The 12,888-nt window shown below is 36.2% G+C and overlaps 1 protein-coding gene across 1 annotated transcript in view; it reads right to left on the bottom strand.

Moving 5' to 3' along the window:
• Positions 1 to 12,438, bottom strand: part of SDK1 (sidekick cell adhesion molecule 1) — a 416,654-nt gene extending 404,216 nt beyond the window's left edge. The window contains exon 1 of the mRNA XM_074918870.1: positions 11,732 to 12,438. Coding sequence (XP_074774971.1) covers positions 11,732 to 12,203 — 472 coding nt within the window. The 5' untranslated portion in view covers positions 12,204 to 12,438. The remainder of the gene's footprint in view (positions 1 to 11,731) is intronic.
• Positions 12,439 to 12,888: the final 450 nt, after the last annotated feature.

Here is a 12,888-nt window from a genome sequence, read left to right on the forward strand (position 1 = left end):
CTGAAGTCTTCAAAAATCCCCAGTATATCAATCACTATGGAGAGTTCTTCATATGTAGAGTACATTCTACTTGTCAGCTTACTACATGAATACCTAATTCCTGTGTTTTATATGGCTTGATGCAGCATCTGACCAAGCATACATGCACACAGTTTATTCAGCATGTAGTCACTTTTCCAGAATTTCAAGGCAGCTGAAACTGTTGGATGTTTGGAAAAGTGACTGAGAGCTACAAATATGTATGAAATCAACATTTGTCTTTCACACAGAATATAAGATTTGACTGAATTATGAGAAACCCATATCTGGCAACTCTCGTACTGGTTTTGGCAGCTCTTTCAGTCAAGGCAGTCATGTCCTTTCAACAGCATTATATCTGGTCTTGTAATAAAACAAACAATAGCAAACATTTTCTTTCTTTCCCGAGTTAGATAATATCCATTGCCTTTGTCACATGTTAATAGTCCCAACAGAACTCTTCTGGTAAACACATAGATACAGATGTTAATTAAATTCAACTCAAGTGTGAGTGACAACTAGATGCATTGCACGTACCCAACACCAACACTCCCTAATTGGTTATAAAAAACGTGCAATATGCCATAATTTACCAAAGCACCAATGCCTAATCACTTCATGCTGCAATGAATTTCAAGTAAACATGAGTAGTTATGTCATTAATTCTAATAAAGTGGCAGATAACGCTTACTTCACTATAGTGAACATTTGCACAAAGACTGGCTTATCAGTATTTATGATGTCCAGCAGCTCTATAGAAAGATATTTAGAACACTGAGAATTCCTGTAAGAATTGTTCTTACATGTAAGAACATTTGTTCACATTTAAGTGTTGAAATCCAAAAATACTCAGCACTTTTTTTATATTTGCAATGTGAAAGCTTTCACTTCATTCATATTAAACCATCAGGACAGATATTAAATAATATCACCGATCATTTGTTATCCTCGTAACTCTTTCTGAACACACTGCACAAGCACAAACTGACAGTTACTCTTTTGTCTGCGAAGTCAGCAGAGTGATCAAGAGGAGCTAAGCTTTTTGTTATTACCCAGCTGCACTACCACATGATGATTGAAAACTTCTGGGGATGTAACTTCAGCTGAGATCAGAATACACCCTAGGGGAGAGGTTCTTCCCAAACTGATGAGTTTACACTGGCACTGATGTAACTGAGACACAGAATAAAATTAGGAGACAGTATTTTTAATCTTCTAATTCATACTGATAAATCACTTCCCTTTATTATTGTACTTGCCAATGGGTGAGAGCTTTTCTATTTTGTCATTTCTAGGTATAGAAAAACAACTCCTACTTACTGATCTTTGATTTAGTCCTTGATTTATTAACTATCACAATGAAACTAACAATTTAAAAGGGCAATGAAAATACAGTCCTACTTAGAGAGTAGAACCTGAACCAAAGAATATCCTTCCTCTTTTGAGCCCATTTGGACTCAGCCATTCAGGGGAAGCCACCACTGTTTCTGAGGTAATTTTAAAAGCTCTATTTGCCTGCAGCTTCCTCTGCTGACAACTTTTAGTTTCATTTGCCTGTGTTTTAGTTGTGTCTGCCTCTTCCCACTGACTGCCAGTTTATAGAAGAAATTGCCTGTAGAAAGGAAATATTAAAACAGATGTATTCAGCATAATGTCAAATGTATAAAATAAATTGAAAAAAGTTTTATATCTCTATTCAGTCAAAGAGCATTTAGGGTGAAAGTGATAGCACATTTGTTGGTGAAAGCTATTCTGCAGGCATCAAGCTCCCATTCTGCTTTGTTACAGATTAAAAGTATCCATCTCTGTCCATGAGATTAGGATAGTCCAATTGCAGAGTCATTTTATATTTTCTTATGGGCTGCTCCACTATTTTTTTTTTTATAGCAAAGCTCAACAATTTCAAAATATCAAAAATTTAAGGTTTAGCTCTTACCTGGGTTTCTGTAAGAGAATCAATAAGATATTTATTCTTCAAATTTTAACAGGCACAAAAGTTAACATTGCAGATTTTTATTGACATCAGTATGCCATAAATAAATCTGTTCAAGTTGTGGGTAGCAGAAGCCATACCTATAACCACTATACAAAAGCTGAAAATTATACTCATGAGAAACCTGAATGGGATTGACAAGGCATCATTTTAATTATGATACGTTTACATAGTGAATGTAACGTTGAATTATCAGCACTTAAAACTTTCGAGTTTGACATGACTGTCATTAACTCAGAATTCTCAACTGAAGGTTCAGAAAAATATGCATAAATATTTGACTCATTTAATGCTAATAATAAGTCATATATAATGAAAATAATTAAATCTGAGGAAGATTGTTATCAACACTAGCACGGAAGAACTTGAAATAAAGATGCTAGGTACTACATAAACGACTTCATTTTCAAAATGCACAAGTATGAAATCTACCTTGTTCTGTTATTCATTGGTACTTCAAACTCGTGGATAAGTAGGAGATTTATCCTCAGAGTCACCTGAATTTTTTCTGCTGATGACTTCATTAAACAACAGCATCACCAGCCTATTTTGTTAATTGAATTAAGGTGGAATCAATTAACCTATTTCCCCATTTCCATGAATAAAAATGTTTAAAAGTGATATTTTAGCCTTGTTGTATAGATAACAAGCAGTAACAGGATTAAGCTCTGTGAATTGGAAGCACCTTCTCTCAGTCTAAAAAATTTCAGTAAATTACTATGCAAAGTATGTATTCTTTTCAAGAAGAAAAAAACCCCACAAACCTCTCGATAGTTCTTAAAAGCTAAGAATCTCACACACTGGTTCCAAGAGAGAAGATAGCACAGAACTTTAAAAAGAACGTGTAAGAAAACCAGAAATAACATTTTAAAAAGAAAATAAAGTTATTTTAAAAATTATGGTTGCACGTGCCAAGGCATGAATTTAATTTAACAATAATCCACATATTTTTCTCCATTTAAGACATGTCCAATGTTGCTCATGATAAAGAAGTAACTGGATGTATTTGTTTAAAAAATATTCTAAAGGAAAATGGAGAATTAGTTGATAGCACTTACCTTAAAATCTGGTCTTTGAAGAACTTCAGTTACTCCCTCTTCAAAAACAAATCTAACTTCTTTATGGCAATAAAGATAGCAAAAGGTAAACATGGAAGTTACTATTCCTGGACTCTTGACTAAGTCTTATCTAGCATATTTGTAAAACAATGACTGCGATAATCTACCATTGAACAACCTTTCTGATTATCTGTTGTGAACAAGGTCTTCCAACAGAAAAAAAGCCCTGCTTCAGATAATACAAGTGTCCTGGAAAAGCTATTCTGTATCCAGTTAGAGGATAACTAAGGAATCTGTTCTACATTTCACATATAGAATCAGGGGTTCTAAACTATCACCTCAGTCTTTTACTAGCAGTAGGCATTATTTGTATTACAATAGCATGTAGAAGCAATAATCAGAGACCAGAAGCACATTGTGGTAGAGGCTCTATCAACCTAGGACAAAAAGATAAAGCAAATAGAGGACAACAGTGAGACACACAGATAGGCATACATGCAAACAATGAGACAGTCTTCATCATGGGGCAACCATACTTCCAGTGCATTGTCAGCTAGGCTACTGTAAAGGGTTTTTATACATCGTAGGGGGGGGGGCAAAAAAAAAAAAAAGTGCTTGAAAAATTTAAAGGACTTATTTGTTCATGGACAAGAGTTTCTCCTAAACAGCAGGGAAGAAAGCCCCATGGTACTATTTTGCAAAAGTTACGTTAGCATGATAGGTTAGAATCTGATTTTATTCAATCTCTTGATACTGAAGGAAAGAAAACTGTCCTCAACAATCTGCAAGAAAAGTTAGTTGTACCTCTACATGCACAGATTCAAGAGGACTTAAAATCACACTAATCAGTACTCACATTTAGCAATACGACAGAGATTCCCCCTTACCTCCTCTCACCCACTTCAATACTACAGCAGTGTGTCACTTGCCATGTGTTCCATGCTATGATGCATGTGTTATCTTTGTACTGCGAGTATGGCATAGCACCATGTATTTCTTTCCAATCACGACATACCATTTAGTTATTTCAGAAGTGCTTAGTCATGAATGTCCTTTGAACATCTTGACAGGCAAGAAATAAGAAACAAGAGCTATTCCCCAATGTGCAAGGAAGACAGCAATGACCGTGTTGTACTGAGACTGTATTTAACCCAAATGTTAGGTGAGCAAATGGTACCAGTATAAGAAAATGCATTTTTTCTAAATGCCTGAACGTTTGAAATATTTGCATTATAGTTACATTATTTTCTTAGTACCTCCCCTTAAAAGGTAGCCTTGCTACCCAGTAGATTTCCTGTGAATTCAAATGTCAAAAACACATATCAAAGCCACATATACAAAGTTAGAAAAATATGAACTAAGGATGAAAGTAGTGTCTACCAGATCCTCTGATTCTTTGTGTAATAATGAGTTACAAACATCAATTTCAGCCTGGAATCAATGTGGGACCATTTTGGCAATATGTACCAGAGCTATGTATCATTACTCTCTACTTTCTGGTCCAAGAGGGCTATACCCAACAAATTATTTTTTAGATAACTTGTTAGACCTAGGAGTTTATTAGAAAAATATATGGCTTATGGCTTGAAAGACCATAAAGTGGTTTAAAGAGACCTAAGGGACAATGATTTATCTACCAGATTCAACTTTCTCTTCAGGCTGCCGCAATAGAGCATGGAAATGTGAAAAACAGGATTAAAGATTCAAGTTATCTGCTTTAAAACTGCAAATGCTTTATCGTTTATCAAAAATGACACTTCAAAAGTTATCTGGATGGTGTGACATAAGATTGTACAATCCAATTCCACATTTTACATAAAGTGGTGTTAAAGATTTCCTTTCATCAGAGTTGTTGGAGCTCCTATCACCATTTTTACTTACTGAATCTGCTTATTAGATACAAATGTTAAAATGTAGCACCTGTGGAATTTGCAACTTCAGTTACAAAGTTTCTGGTTTTTAGAAAAAAATAGTTTCCATTATCGGTCTTGAGAATTGTGATATAGGGGATTGACAGGAATATTCATATTACCTAACTTTAGCACTTACCTTACAAGTTTAGTTTAGGAAGACTCCGTCTAACAGAGGGAGAAACTCACCAAGAGGGTGTTTCAGAGAGGAAATCCAAAGTTAAATCTTCTAAACCACCCTTTTAAAGGCACTAACCTTTCTATTTTCTACACAGGAACAGCGTTTGTGAGAAGTGACTGGAAACTCTGCAACAATTTAAACTGATCTTAGTGATAGCTGCCAGGGTCATGCCCCCTGGCCAAGCATTCCCATCACCTCTTTTGCATTGTCCCTGAGGCTTGTGCGATCCCAGTTTGAGCTAGTCCAGGGAGCTAAACAGCTGAAAATTAAGTTTAAAAACACTTATCTTAAAAAGCCTAGATCTACATGGTTCATGTTAGTGAGGGTACAGTTTGTATTACACCTCAAGGGCATTTAACAGATAAAACATATGATTAGCAACAGACTAGTATATATTCTAGTAATAGAGATATTATTTCTTTATAGCAAGAGCAAAACAAAAAGCACTCTTAAAAAACTAAAAATACTAATGTTTAAGAGACAGTATACAAATAACATTATGTCTAGAAGCCAAGAATTTGTATAATGGATAGATCTTACAAAACCAGTCATATATGTTTAAAAGTAATTTAGTATGCACATTAAAATAAAATGTTCTTCCCTCCTCAGCCACATAACCCCTTGAACTCAAACCTGCAAAAGCCACATGAACTAATTCCTATAGAACCTATTGGAAGTTCCAGGACTGTGATGTTTCAAAGACCATGTCCATAAAGAAATAGGAAAGTTTAACTTACATTAAAAAAAAATAAAAAATCATCACATCTATTTAACACCTATTTATAACCAATAAACTGAGAAAACAATACACATTCCATAAGAAAGCATGCCAACTACTACACATCCCCAATTTAATAAATTCAACTAGGCTACATGTGAGTGAAACCACTTATCAGAAGAGTCCTAGGGAATGAAAATTATGAAATTGTCTGAAATAGCCTGTAACAACACCAACATCAGCACAGGCAGAAATAACTCCAGAAATCCCAACTTCTTGAGAGAAAGATCTTTCATGGAGTTATATTTTTATTCTGCATGAGCTATACGGGTGGTGAAGGGTCATCTTTGAGGCACATGAAGCGAAGAGTCTTTATTCACTAGCAAATACTCACTTGATAGTCAGAAATAGAAGTCAAGTCTCACCAATCACCTGCTTTCCAGCTGTAATAACTGTAAGCAGTCTAATCCAATGCCATGCTATGGCTGCTAACAGTTCTTCCTTTAGCCCACACAAAAGTCTACTTGTGCTAAATTTAAAAAATTTGAAGTAAATGAAAGATGGAGCCAAGCACTGACAAGAAAACAAAAAACTGAAAACCTGATCAGTGAGCAGTATTGTCTTAGTTCTGCCTAACATAGACAGTGAAATAATGTATCAGTTTAAACTTAATCATAATGCACATGCATAAAGAATTCAGATTAAAATGCACAAACTACCTTAGTTCTGGCATTTTCCAATCTCTGCACAAATCTCATAAAAATTATTCTAGTTTATATAACTTCAAAAAAACACAATTTTGAAAAGATCATCAAATCAACAATTTGTTGCTTAAAAGCTATTTAAATACATATTATGTATGTACATATGCAGAGGGAAGAGGAAAGGTCTATTTCTGCAATTAATTCAGCATGAACAAGACTTTGGTTCATGAGGAATAATCTGCCCACAGATTCATCACAGTAAAAAGGTCCAAGTGAACCAAATAACTAGTCCATTCAGAATGTGAAGTTCAGGTGAAGCTGTGTAAAAAGTTGCTATAATGCATTAAAATATTTTATTTGAATCAAGAGTGTATTCAAGATTTGTATGCATGTGCTGGTAAGAACATTAAAACAACAAAAATAATCCCTCTGAGACATACAAAAGCCCAAGCCTTCACTTAACATCTTCCTCACTTAAAGACTGTTTATTGAAATTTCTATTGTTTGTTTAATCAGACAATCTTTAAAATATTAGCCAATATTTGTCTTTGTTATTCAAAATATATGACTATGCACAGAGATGACAGAACCTTCCAGAACAACCTTTCAAGGACTATAAGCCATAGACTCCCATTCCCTTCCGTCCTTCTTAAGTGATGTGAAGTCACACAGCTTCACTGCCACAGCCTCTCTCTCCTGTCATTTCTGGTCTAAGCATCTTCTGGTAAATCATAAACCCAGCGCTGATAAACACTTATTACACACGGTCTTCCTTCACCTCTATTACACTGCACTCTCAAAAAAACTATTTGAAACACTGAAAATTTTAATAGATATGTATACTCTTTGAACTTGCTTTGAGAAGTCTTGAGAATGTCATTTTTCAGCAAAACATAAGCATATAAACCAAATTTAGATTTACCACACTAGAGAGAGTTAGAAGTTGCATGATATGGCCACAGAAAAAGCCAATTCTCTCCACTCCATTTCTATTTAGACTAGGCTTGTATCTACTCCTCCAAATCAATTTTTTAATTATTATAATTATATACACAAAGAATTCACCTGTTTAAAAACTAGCATATACTTAAAACATTCATCTAAAGAAAAGGAACACAAGAGGTAAATCTAATAAAAAATAATGAGTTTCCAATAAACAGTAACAGAATTTTTTGTATTAGAAATGCATCATTCCACATTTAATTCAGAATGCTTTTCACTCTCCAGTAAGTATTGCCCTCACATTTAACCATCTCTCTGTCCTTTCAACAACTAAATACTCTATGCAAGTTGCTTATCATCTCTACACCTAATGTAGTCTGAAAATTCCTTGAAAACGCTTCCTACACTTACCATATTTATAAGTTATACCAGATCAAATATTCAAATTTAAAATGTTAGGCCCCAGAAACATTTTCTTTTATCTTCCATATCACAGCTTCTGACAAAGCATAATAGATATCAATATCAGCTTAAATGCACATTCAGGTATGTGCAGAATTCTGAATTACAGATTTGATCAAGTAGCATAAAGATTACACTTCCATTGTTGTAAAACTAAGAAAAATCAGACAAGCTTCCTTTTCTTAATATTTAAGGATATCCATCTCCTGCTGGAGAAGCTTAAAGCTTTGCACTGCTTTTATCTATTTTAAAATCATTCTGAACAACAACCATCAATCCGAAGAAGTACATTTTCTAAGTATTTTTTCACTCTTCAACAAAAGTAAGACATTGGGAAGGTACTTAAATCCATTAAGATGCATGTAGAGCAGCCTCTAGCAACTTCCAACCTATTTAAGTAAGCAGAATTTTTCTATTTCCATATAAATATTCTAGTATTTTAGTAAACATTTTGTACCTCAGTAGGCATCAGTTGATCTCATACCAAGCTAATAAAATCCAATCCTGTAACAAGCTCTGTGTACTCAACAGGACTATGCCCAGGCATGCTGGACCACTGAGCTAGAGGTCACTGCAGGATAACGTTCTTCTAAGTACAGCGGTTAGGTACTGTGTCGAAATGATTCACTTCTACCATCCCCTTGCAAATTCTAATTTGATAATTACAGTGATTATTAATTAGCACCTCATCACTGTTTGATGACACACAATGACTTGAGGCTAACTAGCACCGAATACTCAAAGTTGACAAAAATGCCATGAAAGGAGGCGTGTGGCACAGGGTAGCAGGCCTGAGGAACTGTGTAAACAAAGAAATGTGCAACAGTTTTCAGACTCGTACAGGTGAGTTTTTCTGCCAAGCTTCCCATTCAAGCACAGATGGGCCAATGAATTAAGCCGGGTGAGACTCCCATATAGTCTGAACCGGCTCCCGTGCAGACCTGCAGCCATCGCAGAGGTGGCAGTACCAGTCCTGGCTGTGTTCAGGGGACAGGCCACAAACTCTGTCGTCTCTATGTTTCTTCCACCCAGAAAACTCCCGCAATGAGGAGGTCTGCACTAACAATGCTAAGGTTATTATTCAGTACAATAATCCACTGTATGTTTTGCAATAATTAAATTTGCTTTGAAAAGGAAAAAGAAATAAGATAAATCGTTATATCTAATTATGTAACAAAACAACCAGAAGATGAAAAAGCTGAAGAGCCAAGTACAAAATGAATTTACAAGTAGTTTTATCTACAGTTCACCTCTAGATCTGCTTTTACATGGATGATCATTCAAGTCTAGAGAAAACTCAACCAACCTGTTGCAGCCGAAAACCTTTTCTTCCTTTCAGCTCACAGTATAAGATACTTCATCTCAACAAGTTTATCTAATCAGTTTCCTATGAACTAAGAACCTGCATTTCAGTATGCCTGAAATATTTCTTATTTCTTTAATGCTGAAATAGTTATTATTGCAACATTAGCTAGTTATAGGGTAGTATTATGATTCATTCAAAATAGACATGGCCCATATATTTAGAATGTTCATTTTTGTATCACATAAAAAGATTGGAGTCATGTAATTCTCTCATGCATATGACTACATCATTCCATTAAAAACTTTCTATGGCTGTAGCAGAATTTCCATTTTCATGAAGGAGTTTTATAAAAACTGCCATCTTCTCTCTAAAGTAAATTTTTGCATAAAAATGATGAATGTATTAGAATCCATTAGAATTCAGAGTGCAAAAAGAACCCTAAGTTATAAATGAATACAAATTTTGTGAAAACCTAATAGAAGCACTCTGCATTAAGACTTCCACACTGGTTTACATGTCAAAGAATTTTTAGAGCACTAACTGTAATTTGCATTTTCTGCATTATATAAAAATAAACACATATTTTGTTTCCACATTATATAATTGTTTCATCTTTCATTGTTTAATGTCTTTTAAACTCCATATCTTTATCTACACCAATATTTCTCAGAAATAATCAATCTTATTCTCTTTGCTTCCCCACCCCCTCTAAAACAGTGATGGGTAAAACTAACTTGGTGTTAGGACTTCCCTTCAGGATAGTTTGTAAACACTACATAACTCCCTGAGATATATATTACATAAAACTGATACGACTGCAAATGCTTAGTAATCTGAAATAGTGCTAAAAATTTTTTCAATAGCATATGTGCTATACAGAAGTTTCAATTCACTTTTTAATCCAATAAAATGCCTAGTTTACTAATAAACCACAGAAAACTGTTTTACATGGCATCTAGATTGATTCCTGAATCATTGGCATGGAAAACTGCCTTATATGAAAAATTTTTACATTTTTGAGTAAACATCAAGGATCATCAGCATTTGTCTTCCAAGACGAAGCATCATGTTGGCATCTATCAACAACACAACTACCAAAAGGAAAGGGAAAGAAAAAAAAAAAAAAAAGTTATGTGAATTTTAATTTGCAGAGAGAATTATTTCAGGTATGTCTTGTTTCAAAATAACGATACCCTGTTGGGGCTTGCAGGCCTCAGCATAAGTAGTTTGGGAATAGCAATGACAGCATAAACAAAGCACTGAAAAAGGTTTATGAGGGTGGAGTCCATTATTAAACATTGGATTAAAACTCTTCTGTATCCTGCGGCTCCAAACTTTCTGAGGATGCAGCAGTAAACCTCAGCAGACTTGGTTTGTAACCCCTCTTCCTCAACACACAAGCCCATCCAGTTATTAAAACTGAATGCACCGTTGTTCCCTGTGAAATACTTGAAAACAAAGAACTAAAACACAAAGACCATTCCCCTTCATAGGGTATTAACTTCCGCTTTTAATAACTAACTCCTCGTCCCACACGACACAGTTCTGCATTGTCCAACACATACCACTTCAGTCAGACAATGCACACAGCAATAAAACTCAACCCAGCAAAGAAAGTGAAAGCTGCGTTTGTTCAGCATGTCATTTGGCGCAGCCAACTGTAATGCTTCTGCCTGCCATTTATTGTTTACTCTGTCAAAGGATTATTAAGAAATAGGCTACATTTGGCAATTTTTTGAGAAGGGAATTTACATGCAAAGTGACTGACACTTGATATTTAAAGTCTATTGGTCGACTCTGACCCTTCGTTTACAAGTGACTCATTTGACTGCAAGGATCTCTGATGTGGAAATGCTCAGATACGAATCAATTGCAGTTTTTGTCTCGGGTAAATGTTACTCGGCAATCCAAAAGAAATGAACAATGCTCGAACCGAGGTTCACACAGAATAGTACTCATATGTTTAAAGAATTCCTTTTACATGCCTGATTTAGTTCTAGTCGGCGGATTTATGACTCCCCTTCTCCTCATAACTTATCTCAGTGCACAGTGTTTTTAAACACACACACACACAGAGAGAACCAGCAGTTAACTCTTTTGCTGCCTAAAAGAAATGTACGAACGTATTTAAGTAAATAAAAAAAAAAGGAGGTTTGGTCTCGATAGGGCTTTTGATTCTCTGTGGGAGGTTGGGATAGGGGAAGGATAAGACAAGAAAGGAAAAGAAACATGTAGGTACAGTTTGCAAATCCCTGTTCCATAAAGAAACGATTGTGTGTAAGAAACGACCATTCCTACATGAAATCTGCTCAGCTCTAATTCTGCAGTTTACCTCTGATAAGGATAAAGTAAAAGGGTTTTTCTGTACCCGAGCGAGATTCCCTTCCTCTTAGAAGGCAGATGCAGCATTTCTATAAACAAAAATGTCTCTAGCCCTACCTTGTGCCAGTGCTTGCAACATGTGGAGCTGAAGCAACAGAAACGCCCACCATCCCCGACAGAAGATGAAACAGAAGTTTAACTTTATCATCATTCCACCTCGCCTGCTATTCCTTCGGGCAATAATTTCGTGATCCACCTTTCTTTCAACAGTTACTGCCTCACTGATCCCCATCCGATCCGGCTGCCTGCCACTCCTGACAGCGCTTTGGTCACTGCTCCTTCCGCACCCCGAGGCCGGGCTCTCTGTGGTGGGTTGGGACCATCGCCCGCTGCCTTTGCCCCGGAGTTTGAGGGGAACCGAAGCCCCCACTTCCCAGGCACGGCGGACTCTTAGATTTGTGCTCACTTTGCCTGCAACCCGAAAGCAGCACTCCCTGTGCCTCCCGGTATGATAATCGCCACCTAAGTCAATGTTTCTTGTGGAGGTATTGATTGCACCAAAACAACCAGTCAGAAATGTGAAACACATGTTTCTCTGCACTGTCACATCCAATGCCTTCAACAGAGAGGGAGTAAGTTTATTGGCGTCAGTATTTCAGTAAATCCGGATCCTTCAGCACATCGCTAACAGAAACAGAGAGAGACTGATCCATCTTAGCCACCAGCAGACAATCCAAAGAGTACCTTTCATACCGCAACAATGATGGAAACTGTTACCCCCGTGATTTTTGTAAAGCGAGGTGAGTTTTCCAGCATGTGTCCCATTCTCCTTTACCTTGCCATAGAAGTGTTAAATTCTCGTGGAGGAGAAAAAAAAAAAAAAAAAAAAAAAAAAGCGCCAAGGAAAAAAAAAAAACCTAATTGAAAGTATCTCGCTATTCCTTGCGTTAAGGATTTATTTCAGACAATTTCAAGATTAGCCATGCAGACAGGGTAGTCTCCAGATATCCCTGCAAAGCTCTGCATAGTTTATATTAATCCGATTTTCCTTTGGATACAAATCTCTACCGTCAATAGAAGGATTTGAAGGGTCCTCGAGCAGGTAAATTGAGCAGCTCTGGCTGTGATTCCAGCTCGCTGTGCAGTCAGTCAGCCACAGGCCAGCGGCGATGTCACTTGAACTCTCACGTTCAGCCGGAGGTAGGGAAAACCTCAGTTGATCATATCTCCCTCCTCCTCGAAGATTGGTGCTGATCTCTTTTGGGCAGGGAGAC

Source organism: Athene noctua, chromosome 15 (genome assembly GCF_965140245.1).
Source record: "Athene noctua chromosome 15, bAthNoc1.hap1.1, whole genome shotgun sequence".
NCBI classification, from domain to species: Eukaryota; Metazoa; Chordata; class Aves; order Strigiformes; family Strigidae; genus Athene; species Athene noctua.